General features: G+C 42.6%; 1 protein-coding gene across 3 annotated transcripts in view; it reads left to right on the top strand.

Moving 5' to 3' along the window:
* Nucleotides 1–573: 573 nt before the first annotated feature.
* The window catches only part of LOC119181346 (nuclear pore membrane glycoprotein 210), a 322,530-nt gene continuing 307,501 nt past the window's right edge, over nt 574–15,602 (top strand). The window contains exon 1 of one of the 3 annotated variants that reach the window (XM_075874836.1): nt 574–855. In XM_075874836.1, coding sequence (XP_075730951.1) covers nt 704–855 — 152 coding nt within the window. In that variant the 5' untranslated portion in view covers nt 574–703. The remainder of the gene's footprint in view (nt 856–15,602) is intronic. The other 2 variants (XM_075874835.1, XM_037432564.2) reach the window with 2 other exon arrangements.

Below are 15,602 nucleotides of genomic sequence, written 5' to 3'. Positions count from 1 at the left end.
AGCGTTGGGGATGAAATCTCATCTTACGTGAGCTTCGACTTTGAGCAATTACCAAGTGTCACATGCAGTTTTCTTGTTAAATCAGTTATTCACCTAAAAGAGTTACTTTGATGAGAGGATTTATGTGAAATATAAATACGGGGTTTATTAAAATGTTATTCTGGTTCCTGTAGCGAAGGCGCACTGATTTTTACTAACATCTGATGCTGGAATAATAATAACAATAACGTGCTTTAATTACATACTGTAAAGCGGTAACGAGCACGTCGGTAACGTAGAACATGGCCATTAATGCGATTCATTTTTGTTCGCGTAACGAGTAACTTATTTAGTTTTTTTTTTTTTTTTCTGTTCACGATGACTGGGCGTTTATGATTGATGGCCGGGTGGCTGAAGTTGAATCGTGTGACACAGGCAGAAAAGACAGATTAAAATTTCTGCTTCAAGTATTCCAAGGACACGCATGACGCGACAATGACTTTTGCGGAGATCCGCGCGCGCTCACCCGTTCGTACGTTGCCTGCTCAACGGTGCCCGCGCTTTCTGTGCGCCCAGCGCCCCAAGCGGCATCGGTACTTTGGGGCAAGGTTTCGGCAGCCGCTTTGCACACCTCTCTATTGTAGTCGCGACGCCCGCGAGTCGACAGCTCGAAACGTGGCGCGTGGAAACTGAGCTAACGCGTGTGCTAGTTGCGCGGGATAGCATGTCTTTACACTCTTTGTTCTTGGTGATGGTGTGCGCCGCAGAAGCGGCAAGGTTGGACGTGTCTCGTGTGTTGCTGCCTCACCGCCACGACGTGGTCACCAACTACACCTTGGGCGTCGTAGACGAGGACGAAAGTGGCTGCTACGAGTGGTGCGTGCTTTCTCGCTTTCCGCGGTTGTTTGTTATTGCCGTAGTACGTGCATTTAAAGTGCCGCTACTGCATGCCTTCCGCGTTTGAAAAATCTCGATGCCTCTTTCGCCTTAGCGGATGTCGCTGGGCCATTGGCTGAGCGCGTACATGCCTCGTGCGCCACGAAAAAAAAAAAAAAAAAAAACCCACGCATTTTTGGAATCGGTGTCATGCGAAGCGGTCGGCGAGTGATTCTCCGTGCTGCATTTTCTGGCTTTAAGAGCTGAATTGACATGTTTTTGCAAGTGTGTAGGTGTGTGCTCATTGTGGGCTTACCAGGATCGTTGAATATCTATGCGTGATACAGGGTGACGATGCATAAGACGAGGACAGAGAAGAGGCGCTTGACACACGCGAGCGCTGACTTAACACTTGCAATAATAGTATTTAATTTTTTTATTCGGATACAAACAACGGCATATACATATAAAGAAACCATGACATGGCGCAAGAAACGCAGCTTTTTTTTTCTGGAAACGTCTTGGTATGAATTCTGTGCAGACGGCGTACACGTGATGTTATTTTTTTTTTAGCTATATATGTGGTTGCTTGTCTCCAAACAAAATACTGTTGAGAGCATTAAGTCAGCGCTAATGTGTTCAAGTGCCTCTTCTCTGTCTTCATTCTATGCGCCTTGACTCTGAATCGTGGTAAACCGGCAAGCTTAGACAGCTATCCTAGTAGATTTCATTCACAATAAAAAAGTAACTCATGGTCTGACGTAACGCCGACACACATATTAGAGCACTGACCCAGCAGTACTATCAAAATGAAGTGCACATCCACAGTGCAATGATGTCAATATCATTTTTAACTTACGTTTGTTAGCATATTCTTCTGGAGACGAGTAGCATTTGAATACAGCTTGCTGAATGGTAGCAACATGGAATGTGATGTGAACTAGGCTACTATGAAAGCAGAAGCAATAATGGAACCACTACTGACATTAACCAGACACGATGCCTATATCACAGGAGTTCATATGTTATTTTCGATGCTAATTTGATAGCCAGCACTACGAACGCAGTTGATGTTGCATTGACATTGCGCCTGCATAGGGTATTTTTACAAAGCAGTTTCAAGACCTGCCGTGGCTCTTGTAGAATACCTGACTGCCTCACAGAATGCTGCGCTTTGATTCCTGCAGAGATCCCAATTTTAAATGCAAACCATTTCTTTGCATACTGCAAGCACTTCTGGCATCTATCTACGTATTTGTCAATCTATCTAGCTGCTTATGTCTGGGTGCTCTGGTGGTTACCCCCTTAATTTGTGGTGAACCAAAATTAGTATGGGAGGGTAACATGGTTTGACCAATATGAGCCACTGGTCAATACATGATTAATGTCACAATCTTGTTGCGCACATCCTCAAACACTTTCCGCCAGACAGTGGCACATACCTGCGGGTGGGTATGTGCCACAGGGCATTGACAGTATCTACCCAGGAACGGCGAAAAGACACATGGGTAATTTTAACACATGAGCGTTAAGAAAAAGCTGACATCGGCTGCATTACCGGACGAATGCAAACAATAAAAATGTCAGGGTTTCAGCAGAAATCCAACTCCAGCATTCTTCCTGGCAATCAAATATTCTACCACAGAGCCATGTCAGGTCTTCGAACTACTTTTCAAATAGACCCGAGTGCTCGTGAAACGTCAATTGTGGTTGCAATGCTGACTATGTAATTTTATAAACATTACATATGTATTCTTGTGATACAGCTGTCTTGCCAGTTCAACATCAATTGTAGTCAGGTGCCATACACTGAAGTTCATTTATGTAGCAGTGTCCAGGGCTACCATCCTGCGAGCACCAGCTGCTTATCCCTTGTGCTCATGTCCCTGTTGGCATCGTTCAGCAAGTGTGAATAACTGGTTATATAAACATCTGCTACTGTTCAACATATGTCTGTGCATGCAATGTTTGTACATATATTTCTCAACATTTCAATGAATGTTTCTCAATAAAAAAATTACAACACGATCACCTTCCCTCTGTATGCTTCACAATGTCGATTCGCAAAGCACGTAGAATCTGCTTTTTTTTTTCTGCTGTAGTCGGTTTTTGTTAATGCTCGTGCCTTTAAATTACTGTTTCTTCTCGCCGTCCCCGGGTAGATGTAAACTGTCAATCGCATGTGGTGCATACCACATCTCCTGGTATATTTGCCACTCATGCTTGGTGGAAAGGGTTTGACGATGTAAGCGACCGGATCTCAACCTTATCATGTAATGACCAGACACTCATATTTGTCATACACATTCATACCAATTTTGGTCTAAACCAAGTTAAGGAGGTGATCACGAGAGCACTTGATTTAGGTGGCTAGAGAAGTACGTAGTTAGAAAAGCTAAAAGTGTTTGCAATTCAGTAAGAAATGATTAACATTGAAAAAACCCTCCGTCCTCATTGTTTCAGCAGTGTTGGTGCAGTACCCTATTTGTAAAGACCAAAGACTGCGCATGGATAACGAGCTTGCCATAGCCCTCTTATTTGAACTTGAAAGCTGTCCTGCATAGTTTAAATGCACGACTTCACCAGAGCAGACTTGAGGCAAACTTTCGCAATAACCCGTTTCACTATCTGGAGTGCCCCAAATCATAAGGCAACAAATCTTTTTGTAAACGGGCGTTGTATTGCCAACAAACATGGTCTTTTCTAAGATGTAACTTCAAATCTGAAAACTGTATGAATCTATCTGATGGCTGTTCATGAGTAATGTTCAAACCTTGCCCATGTTGGTGAAAAACAGTTGAGATGTGGTTAACGTAGTGGCCCAGGGTAAAATCCGTGTTAGACTTCAAAATGATAAAAAAAATTTGCAGCATATATAAAACCCTCCAGAAATACCTTGTCATCAAGTACACTAAGAAAATTGTTATCAAAAGAAGCCAAAAAAACGTTGCAGAGCCCAGATGCCACACCGTGACACGTGAAGTGATGCAAACACCTTGGCGCCGTACATAAAATTTTACTTTAAAAGACACAAACATTGATTTTGAGTAAAACTTTAATAAATTCATAAAATTGAGCACAGACATCCCTGAAGAATTCTGAAATTGGACCACACTGTTTTATCAATACAACCTTGAACAGCAGCAAGTACATCTTTTGGGGGCACAGAGTCTATTAGGGATTTGCTGGAAGCTTTCCATATCAAGAGCAAGGGCACAGAGTCTGTTAATGATAGAAACATTAATTTGTTTGGCAATGAGTTCAGATTTTTCAGATCGATGCTTTATTACCTATGCTGCAGCTGCGCACATGTGCTTTAGTTGATGTGTCTTGTCTGCGGGTTTTCTTGAAATAAAGCCAGTTGATGTTTAGCACCCGGCCTCTCTCAGCCAGTTCTTTCTTTTTTCCCGCTTGTGCTAAAAAATGTGACCTCTGGGCTATCAACCGGTTTAACTGTTCTTGAAGCAGCTAATTAGCGTGTTCAGACTTTGTAGGGAAAGGGGTTCAGAAGAGAATGCGAACAAACTTATGCACACCTCATGTCAAGGAAATACGATGCAGGAAATTGCTTTTTGTCTTCTATAGATTAACTTAAGTGTTGCTTTGCGCACTGTCTGTCTGTGTCTGATCTTTGTGCACATATCCTACAATAAGGTATGCAAGGAACAATGCCATAATGATGCCTAATATAGTCATACCGCATGCTAGCTCCTCGTGCTGTAACTGAAGCATGGAAGCTTGTAGCTAGTGTAAGGTAGCAGCAACGGACAAGAACAGCATTCATAGGCCTAGCGTTCCACCACTGTAGACAAGCCCGATTCCGTCTTGAGGTGAAAGAAGGCAAGAAAAGTGGCAGTAAGGAAGGTGTGAGCCTAAAGTGAGAGGAAGCCAAGGAAATCCACTCTTATTCAGTTGGAGCATCATTAAGTACTTGATATATCAAACAAAAAAGCGGCGATGGCGTAGTGTTTAGAGCATCCGCCTCGCTTGCAAAAGGTCCGTGGTTCGAATCCCAATGTCGCGCAGTTCCCAATTGGATAAAAAAAAATCTGCGTGGTGATGAAACTGCAATAAGAGGCCTGGGGTGCGGCCTCACCGGTGACCACCACCGGTAACGCACTCCCTAACCAGAGAAGGATTGGCCACCCTGGTGCAGTGTCAGGCCACTACGTCCCACATGCATACGTCAATTAACTCCCAGCCCTCAGTCCCCAGCAGCTGCGAAGCAACTGACCTTGGCGGCGGTCAGATCTGCTACGCAGCAGAGAGTGCTAAGAACCTTTGGATCCGGACAGGCGACCACGGGAACCTGAACTTGGCAACGTTTAAATGCTAGAACACTATTTAGTGAAGAAAGTCTAGCTGTACTATTTGAGGAGCTAGAGGGTGTTAAATGGGATATAATAGAGCTCAGTGAGGTTAGGAGAACAGATGAGACCTATACGGTGCTACAGAATGGGCACGTCCTTTGCTATCGGGGCTTGGCTGACAGAAGAGAACTGGGAGTGGGGTTACTAATTCACAGAAACATAGCTGGCAACATAGAGGAATACTATAGCATTACTGAAAGGGTGGTAGGTATCGTAATTAAACTCACCACACCGAAAACGTATCACGCCAAAAAGTAATGCTAAAATTTGAACACACATTAGACAAGGGGCCCGTTGGTGGATGGATAAAAAACTACCTATTCAACCGGACACAATTTGTACAAATTAACCACACCAGTTCTAAACTTATTCATGTCACCTCTGGAGTTCCTCAAGGTAGCATTTTGGCTCCTGCACTATTTCTCATCTTTATCAATGACTTACCCACCGACACCTCCGTCAACATAAGACTTTTTGTTGACGACTGTATGCTCTACAAAGAAATTACTTCTCCAGTCGACCATGTAACACTAAATAATGCACTGATGACAGTTTCCACATAGTGTGCTGACTGGCAAATGAGCCTTAATGTAAAAAAAAAAAAAAAAAAAAAAACAGTTCTTTTGCGAATAACAAGAAAACAACATGTACAGGAATTTTCTTACGCCATAAACGATGACCTGGTAACAGTAGTCGTGCAGCACAAGTACCCTGGACTAACAATAACATCTGACCTTAGATGGGATAGTCATGTGAACAACATTACTTCAACTGCGCTTAAGCGGCTCTTTTTTCTTAAGCGACGCCTTCGTCAAGCGCCCCGCGAGACTAAATTACTAGCTTATCATACACTCGTTAGATCAGTTTTAGAATATGCTACCCCGGCATGGTTTCTATCGACTAATAAATTAATCACCATTATAGAGGTAGTGCAAAGAAAAGCAATAAGGTTCATCTTCAATAAATATCAACTCTCAGACTCTCCAAGTGCTTGATCAAATCTGCTGGATTACTCACTACTGAAAACCGTGCTGCGCTCGCCCAATTGAAACTGCTTCATCAATTAATTCATAAGTTAAATGTTAATAGTTATAAGTACATCTCTATTTCAGACTCAAGAATAACTCAACTAAAGCACTCATACACCCTAAATAAATATCGCTTTCATACAAATTGTTTTGAATACTCTTTCTTTCCGCTGGCCATATGACAGTGGAATGACTTACCTTCCACTATTACCAATACCACCTCACTAACTACCTTTTTATCACTACTTGAAAATACTTACATGATGCACAAAGATAAAACTACAAATATTTCGTGCCTTTCTTTAGTGATGCATATTACTATTAGTATTTATTCCGCTACCCACATTCCGCTACCTGTGCTTAGGATGTATGTTTTTTTGTATCTTTTTAAAGCTTACATACTAATGTGTGACTATAATTGTATAACCACAATTATATTGATATGATATGATGTGTCAGTGTTAAACAGATTTCACAGTTGTGTATGAATGTTTAGCATATGTGAATTTTCATATTTATATTAACATTGCCATTCACGCACAAAGAGGAAAAAAGAAAAAAAAACAGCTATGTTATTTCACATTATTTTTTCCTTTGTCCTTTTCCTTATATATTTATAGTTTGTGTCCTTCCTGCAATAGTCCCTAAAGGGATTGACAGTATGTACTAAATAAATAAATAAAATAAAATATGAGATATGAGGTGAAGGTGGTACAGGCTTACGTGCCTACATCCAGCCTTGATGATGCTTCAGTTGAAAGCTTCTATGAAGACGTGGAATGCAATGAGCAAGGTAAAAACATAGTATACTATACTGGTGGGAGACTTTAATGCAAGGGTAGGTAAGAAGCAGGCTGGAGATCAGGCAGTACGAGATTATGGCATCGGTACTAGAAATGCCAGAAGAGAGCTACTACTAGAATTCGCAGAATGCAATAATTTACGGATATTGAATACCTTCTACCGAAAACGAGGAAACCGTAAGTGGACATGCAGGAGCCCTAATGATGAAAATAAGAACAAAATACACTTTATAATGAGTGCACACCCAGGTATCGTGCAAGATGTGAAAGTGGTTGGGAAGGTATGATGCAGTGACCACAGAATAGCACGATCTCGAGTTTGCCTAGACTTGAAGGAACGACAGAAACCGATACGCAAAAAGCCAATCAACGAGCTAGCACTGAGAGGGAAAGTACAGCAATTCAGAGTCTCGCTTCAGAACAGGTACTCGGCTCTTAGTGAGGAAACCAACCTTAGCATAGATACAATGAATGATAATCTGATGAGTATCATTACGAAGTGTGCAGTGGAAGTTGGAGGCAGGGTAGTGAGACAGGACACTGGCAAGCTTACCCAGGAAACGAAGAATCTCATTAAGAAGCATCAAATCATGAAAGTCTCAAGTACAACAGACAAAATAGAACTGGCAGAGCTTTCGAAGTTGATTAATAGGCGTAAGGTGTCCGATGTAAAAAGGTGTCACATGGAGAGAATTGAACACGCTCTGAAGAACGCAGGAAGCGTCAAAGCAGTGAAGAGGAAACTTGGGATAGGCAAAAATCGGATGTATGCACTGAGGGACAAAGAAGGCAAAATAACTACCAATATGGATAGGATAGGTAAAATAGCAGAGGAGTTTTAGAGAGATCTGTGCAGTAGTCGGGACAACCATGACCTTAATTCTATAAGAACTAGCAGTAACCCAGATGACACCCCACCAGTAATGATAGAAGTCGGAAAAGCTTCGGAGAGCATGCAAAGAGGCAAAGCTGCTGGTGAGGATCAGGTAACATCAGATCTGCTGAAACATGTAGGACAGATTGTGTTAGAAAAACTAGCCACCCTGTTTACGAGGTGTCTCCTGACGGGAAGAGTACCAGAGTCTTGGAAGAATGCTAACATCATCTTAATACATAAGAAAGGAGATGACAAGGACTTGAAGAATTACAGGCCGATCAGCTTGCTCGCACGTAATATACAAGCTATTTACAAAGGTAATTGCTAATAGAGTTAAGAAAACATTAGAATTCAATCAACCAAAGGAACAAGCAGGATTTCGTACGGGCTACTCAACAATCGACCTCATTCATGCTATCAATCAGGTAATAGAGAAATGCTCAGAATACAGCCAACCACTATACATAGCTTTCATTGATTACGAGAAAACGTTTGATTCAGTAGAAATATCAGCAGTCATGCAAACACTGCAGAATCGGGGCGTCGATGAAGCATATATAAACATACTGGAAAAATCTACAAGGGATCAACTGTTATCATAGTGCTTTATAAAGAAAGCAACACAATACCATTTAAGAAGGGCATAAGGCAGGGGGATACAATCTCCCCAATGGTATTTACCGCATGCTTACAGGAGGTTTTCAGAGGCCTAGAATGGGAACAGTTTGGGATAAGAGTTAAGGGAGAGTACCTTAGTAACCTGTGCTTTGCCGATGACATTGCATTGCTGAGTAACTCAGGGGACGAATTGCAACTCATGATTACAGAGTTAGACAAGGAGAACAGAATAGTGGGTCTTAAAATTAATATGCAGAAAATGAAAGTAATGTACTACAACCTCAGAAGAGAGCAGCGCTTCGAGATAGGTAATAGTTCACTTCGAGTTGTAAAAGGCTATGTCTACTTAGGGCAGGTAATAACCGCGGAGCCGCACCACGAGATTGAAGTAACTAGAAGAATAAGAATGGGGTGGAGCACATTCGGCAAGCACTCTCAAATTATAACAGGTAGATTGCCACTATCCCTCAAGAGGAAGGTATATAACAGCTGTATCTTGCCGGTACTTAGCTACGGAGCAGAAACCTGGAGATTTACAAAGAGGGTTCACCTTAAATTGAGGACGACGCAGCGAGCAATGGAAAGAAAAATGGTAGGTGTAACCTTAAGAGACAAGAAGAGAGCAGAGTGGATTAGGGAACAAACGGGGGTGAAGGATATCATAGTTGAAATCAAGAAGAGGAAATGGGCATGTAGCGCGTTGACAGGTTAGCCGCTGGTCATTAAGGGTAACTAACTGGATTCCAAGAGAAGACGAGTGGGTTAGGGGGAGACAGAAGGTTAGGTGTGCAGATGAGATTAAGAAGTTTACGGGTATAAATCGGCAGCAGCAAGCACAGGACCGAGTTAACTGGCGGAACATGGGAGAGGTCTTTGTCCTGCAGTGGACGTAGTCAGGCTGATGATGATGATGATGAGCCTGAACTTGGCGCCACAAGTATTGGTGGTGCCAAAGAGGTTTATGAGTGGCTTCTTGTACTCGCTTGCGTGGTGGTCATAGCCACAGTTTCCCGAGGAAGGAACTGGGCAGTTTCCTAAACTTCAACATTACTTTGGTTGGAGTTGTTTCTCAGTTCTCAAGCAGGCAGAGTTATGTCAAATGTTTACCTTCATGCGCCCTGTGCTAACATTGAGACTAGGATTAGACAGAGGCGCCGAATTGCATGGCAGGGTGTTGTGCCAGAAACTCTATGTGAACCAAAGTTTCGGCTAGAACTATAGCCAGGCTGATATTTGCATAATTCATTTTAACATGCAGAAGAATACAATCACTGGAAAATAATAATTATTGTAGGGGTTTAATGCCCCAAAACCACCATATGATTAAGAGAGGCGCTGTAGTGGAGGGCTCCGGAAATTTTGACCACCTGAGGTTCCTTAACGAGCACCTAAATCTAAGCACGCAGGCCTCAAGCATTTTCATCTTCATCGAAAATGCGGCTGGGATTAGACTCTGTGACCTTCAGGTCAGCGTAGTAGTGCCTTAAAGGGGTTTTCATCCATACTGAGATAATCCTGTTTTCTAATAGTATTGACAGTTCCGAAGAAGTTAGGGTGGTTCATATTGCCCAGGCACTTGCTAATAATTTTAATTAAGCAAAAAAACAATGAGTCAAGACAGAAAGCGAAACAGGGAGTGGCTCTGTCGTTCATGGTGGGTATCCAATGACGTCACAAGATACTGTCACCAGTGACGTCATGAGATTCGCTACACCCCGCCACGGCTGGCCATTGTGTAAACATAGCTCAGGTGCCTCGATCTTTTTATGCACGAAAAGCAAGTTGGCGATGGAGCTAACAAAATTTAACTGTGCGCTGCATCCGTCTGCTGAGAAAAGCGGGGTTTTTGAAAAAAGAGTAGGCCCTGGCGTCATATGCACAGTGTGGCCAGCCTTTACAAGTGTGATTTCAAAATCAGCTACAAATTTTAAAATTTGTTTTCTAAAAAGTAAATGACTTAAGGGTGTATAATTCGGCACTTGTCACCACGGTACCAACACGGACACATGTTCAAAGTTTGATTGAAATCGGTGAATACAAAAAAAAAAAAAAAAAAAAAAACGCGGAGTTCCCTTTTAACCACTTGACCACCGTGGCAGGTGATCACAGGAGAGGATGCAGGACATGGAGCATGCATTATCTGAACACCCATTGGTGTGAACATGTTTCATGTGCACACGCTGAGAAGGACATATATGTATATATACACTCTCCTTTTTTATGAAAGAGAACACTTAAATGCATGGCCTGCGCTTCAAACACTAGAGAGGACGGCAAGCGATGCGATTAATGCATAAAGCACTGAAAATTCGTGGTGATGCGGCAGTCACCTTCACCTGAAGCTTTGGCTAATCCAAGCTGTTGGGCCGGTGAGCAGTGGCCGGCAGCGCCTGTGGTGACTGTGAGAGCGCCGAGCTGTGTGCTCGACTTGGCATTGTGTGCTCGATGCGGGGCTGCTCGTGCATTGTTTTTACCATTACTTCGTTAGCTACTTTCAACCTTGTTAAAAAAACTAAACAAAATTGAACACAGTGAAGCTAGCCCTGCTGCTATTAGCTATGAAACAGGGTGTTAGTGTAGTGTAGATTAGTTGAATTATTCCCGAGATGTGGTAGGGGTGACGTCGTCCATGGCTTTCTACAAGCGCTGCTGCAATATTGGGGGATAGGCTTGAGACACGAACGATGCGCGACGGCAAATCCGCTGCCACTGGGTACCGCGTGCGGCTGTAACCATGGCAACATCAAAGGTAACCATGGTAACCTTCAGGCAAAGAAAATGGCGGCGCCACCTAGATTTTCAGAAAAATACGCCTTAGCGCGGGGTCTCATGTGGACACATTCCTCCATTCTAGTACACTCTACCAAAAGCGTACTCGCTTTCCTTAGCTGTCAGTGAATGGTGCTGTTGGCAACTGCCACAAAATAGAACACGGGCCACACGCTCGTGTGTTCCCTTTCAATAAAATGGACAATGTAGGACCATTGTCGTTTTCGTTGTCTGGTGGTGGGCTGTCTGTTGTCGAAAGTATTTCTTAACGCTTTCAATTCTATCCGCTCACTGCTCTCAACAACAGACTGCTTGCAACCAGATGGCGTGTCCATTTGTTTGGGACGTGCTTCGTGTATTTCTGCAAATAAATGTTGTTCGTGGTGCTCTGTCCCATGTTCTCTCTTGTCATTGCATTTTTTTTGTCATGCCTGAAAATCACGTATGAACTCATCAAAAAAAAAAATAATTTTTTAAGTGATATTTTCATGAGCCTCTGGGAAGGTAGATCACTGGCACAGCTGTGTATTGCACAACATAAAGGTGACTATGTATTCGGATTGAATGTAGAGACAGTCTTGAGTTGCTGTCATTGTGATGATAAGCAAACGTTCACACATTTAATCTTATTTGGTGCTCATTACACATCTTGATTGACAAGTTTCTCCTTGGGAAAGCATAAACCAGTCAAGAATATGACAAAGAAAAGAAGTGACACATAAAATGACTAGACTAGCAACTCTGCTATGTTGTGGCATATCATGATTGAGTCAGCACTGCATCCGTTTCATTAATGCTGAATGAATGCGAGTTCCTATCACTCTGGCAGTAGGGATCTCCGCATTCAAGTTGGTCGGTTCTCTCTCTCTCTCTTTTTTGTGTTTTGTGTGAACAGCGCATGAGCCTTGGTTCTCATGGAAGATGGTGTTAGCTAATAAAAGACAGTTTCCATACTCCACGGCAACTTGTCTCGTAGTGGTAGGGTGGCTAGAATTCTAGCTGCTACTACATTATGGACACAATGTTTACTGTGAAAAATGGGCATGCTGAAAAGAGGTGCTGGCTAAAAAAGGAAAAAAAATTAGGGGAGACATTTTTGCTTAGTGAACAATGACTGTATTTCACCTAAGACTTGCCGCAGGCATTTGTGCCTCAAAAACTAGCTTTGTCTTCTTTTCCCTTTAAACGGGGAAGTTAAGCACTGCCACTTTGCAGTGAAGGATTTAATTTTCACTCGTGCCTTGATTGTAGCCACCAATCAGGTAACTTCCTTCTAGTCATTTGTACCTGCTTAAAGTCTATTTTGCCCTCGCTGTCCCTAAACCCCAGTGCTTTGAAAAGCTCTGCGCCATCATCCTGAACTATAGGGTGAAGCCCTTTACAGAACATTATCAAGTGTTCAGCAGTTTTCTCCTCCTCTCCACACGCACTGCATACCGTGTCTACCCCTTCAAATTTGGCCCGATAAGTCTTGGTTCGCAATACTCCCGTCCTGGCCTCAAACGGCAGAGAACTACCCCGAGAATTATCATAGATCCTTTCCATGGCAATATCCTGCCTGAAAGTTCGATAGATCTCTAGTGCCGACTTCTTAATCATACCTATTCTTGACATGCCGGTTTTCATTTCCCTCACCTTCTTGTTAACCAAGAGTTCTTTTTGTTTTGGCCCCTGCTGTTTTCCAAGTATTTACCCGTCAATTTTCTGGTTCGCTACCTCCATTTTATATCGCCCCGCCGCGGTGGTCTAGTGGCTAAGGTACTCGGCTGCTGACCCGCAGGTCGCGGGTTCGATTTCCGGCTGCGGCGGCTGCATTTCCGATGGAGGCAGAAATGTTGTAGGCCCATGTACTCAGATTTGGGTGCACGTTAAAGAACCCCAGGTGGTCAAAATTTCTGGAGCCCTCCACTACGGCGTCTCTCATAATCATATGGTGGTTTTGGGACGTTAAACCCCACAAATCAATCAATCAATCAACCTCCATTTTATATCGACATTCCTCATGTACAACTACCTGAAGACCTTCCTAGCCCAACGATCTTCCCCCATTTCTTTTATATATAACACGTATAAATATAACATGTATATTTCGTGTTCCCTTAGGTACTCGGCCCCATTGCTTATCCATATGCCCAGATATTTGTATTTATCTGTTATCTCTAGCGTGACCTCCTGTATTCTAAGCTCACTACCTTCATTGTCATTAAAGATCATGACTGCAGATTTCTCTTACTGAATCTGAAATCTAACTTATCTCCCTCATTACCGCAGATGTCCACCAATCTCTGCAAATCTTCCTTGTTGTTGGCCATTAGCACTATATCATCTGCGTACATTAATGCTGGTAGTGCCTGATCAAGTAGTTTTCCTTGTTTGACGAAAGAGAGGTTGAAGCCAAGTCCACTTCCCTCTAATTTGGCCTCTAATCCTTGTAGGTACATCATGAATAACAAGGGTGACAGAGGACACCCCTGCCTAAGCCCCCGTTTCACCCCTGTGGGCTTGGATACCTGTTTTTCCCACTTTATAACTACCTTGTTACTTTTATAGATTTCTTTTAAAAGAGTAGTGACTCCATCGTCCGCACCTATTGTGTCCAGTATTTCCCACAAGTCCTCTTGAACTACACTATCGTACGCTCCCTTGATATCCAAAAATGCTAGCCACAGGGGCCTGTGCTCCTTTTCTGCTATTTCGATGCACTGCGTCAGTGAGAACCGATTGTCTTCCAACCTAGTGCGTTTCCAAAACCCTTTCTGCAGTTCCCCCTGCTCCTTTTAATAATGCCTGCAGTCTTCCTTTATAATCTGCATCGCTAGCCTGTAGACCACTGATGTCACTGTTATAGGACGGTAGTTGTTTATGTCAGCTTTGTCTCCCTTTCCTTTATAGATCATGCTCATCCTGCTAAGTTTCCATCCATTGATCAGGGACTTCACAATCGATTATGGCTTTGCTCACTATTTCTCTCAAAGTCTGCTCTATCAAAGTCTTTCAAAGCTGTAGTTATAAACCTCTTCTCTAGGCTTGTCTCATTTCTTAAGGAGTTTAGATAGTTCCAAAATTTTGCAGCTGCTTTTCTATCCTTTTCATGTACTTCTGCCAGCCACTGAGCCCCCTTTCTTCTAATCTTTTGATTGATCAGAAGGGGTGCTTCCCTTGTACAGCTTAGCAAGATGTCCCATTTTCTTTCAACATCATCTGTCGGTTCACCCAGTTGCTTAGCATGTCTGTGTTCCCTAGAGGCTTCCTGACGTTTTGTTATGGCTCTATTAACTTCCTCATCCCACCAACTCTTGGGCTTGAGTCTCCTTTTCCGGGGTGACTTGTCATGTGCCTTAGCAAGCTCAAGTTCAGACAGTCCAATTAGATTCGTGTGTGCCCACAGTGTTTTATCCTGAGATTTATAAAAATTGCCATCCTGTGGCGCTATGTGAAACTGCTTAGAGTGATGGCAGCAACATAACAGGTTCTTCTTTTCCCAATTCTTTTCATTAAAAATAAACTTCTTTCCCAAAGCACGGGATCTGCCTGTTGTGTTTGTTAGAAGTCGAAAATTTGTCCTGAAACACTCTACTTAAGTAATTATACATTGTGCCTATATATGCCTAAACAATAGTTTAAAATGCCCGTATATGTCTAAATGACAGTATTCAGGGCTTGTTATAGATGCCTAAAGCTTTGTTTTTTCGTGCCTAAACTACCGGTCTCTAGTAATATAGGGTCTGGGATACGCAGCGACTGAGATAATACGAACATCATCGACTGCGCGTGATAAACATGTGCGCTTTTCTGCCGCAATCTGATTCTAAGTGACGACTGACAGTTTCTTTGAAACTTCAGTCACACTCATTCACTAAATTTGGGTGGTCACACTCATTCACTCAATTGTGGGTGGTCAGTCTTATTAGATTATTAGGACTGAATGTTTAGTGAAAACCATTGCAATTATTTTTACCAGAAATAATTTTGATTGACGATGATGATTGACCCTAGAAAGCTGCTTCAAAACACATTTTTTGGTGCTCCGAACCTGCTCTAAAACAGCATTATTACTACTTCCTGAGCTGCTCCAAAACACTAAAGTTCACTTCCACCCGTGAGTATGTGCAAACTTTACATTTGACTGTGCTGCCTCTTTTGCTGTTCACACTTTGAATCACTGTTTCTTAATAATTATACGGTGTGTGCCTTCCTTTTCTTCATGATTGTTTTTGTTCTACATTTACTAGTGTTATTTTTTGCTCGATATGCATTCTTGACAAACTCTGTTTGTTCGCAT

This window comes from Rhipicephalus microplus, chromosome 10 (genome assembly GCF_043290135.1).
Source record: "Rhipicephalus microplus isolate Deutch F79 chromosome 10, USDA_Rmic, whole genome shotgun sequence".
In the NCBI taxonomy this organism is placed as follows: Eukaryota; Metazoa; Arthropoda; class Arachnida; order Ixodida; family Ixodidae; genus Rhipicephalus; species Rhipicephalus microplus.
Note: the sequence above shows the minus strand (reverse complement) of the source record. Positions and strands in the feature narration are given on the sequence as shown.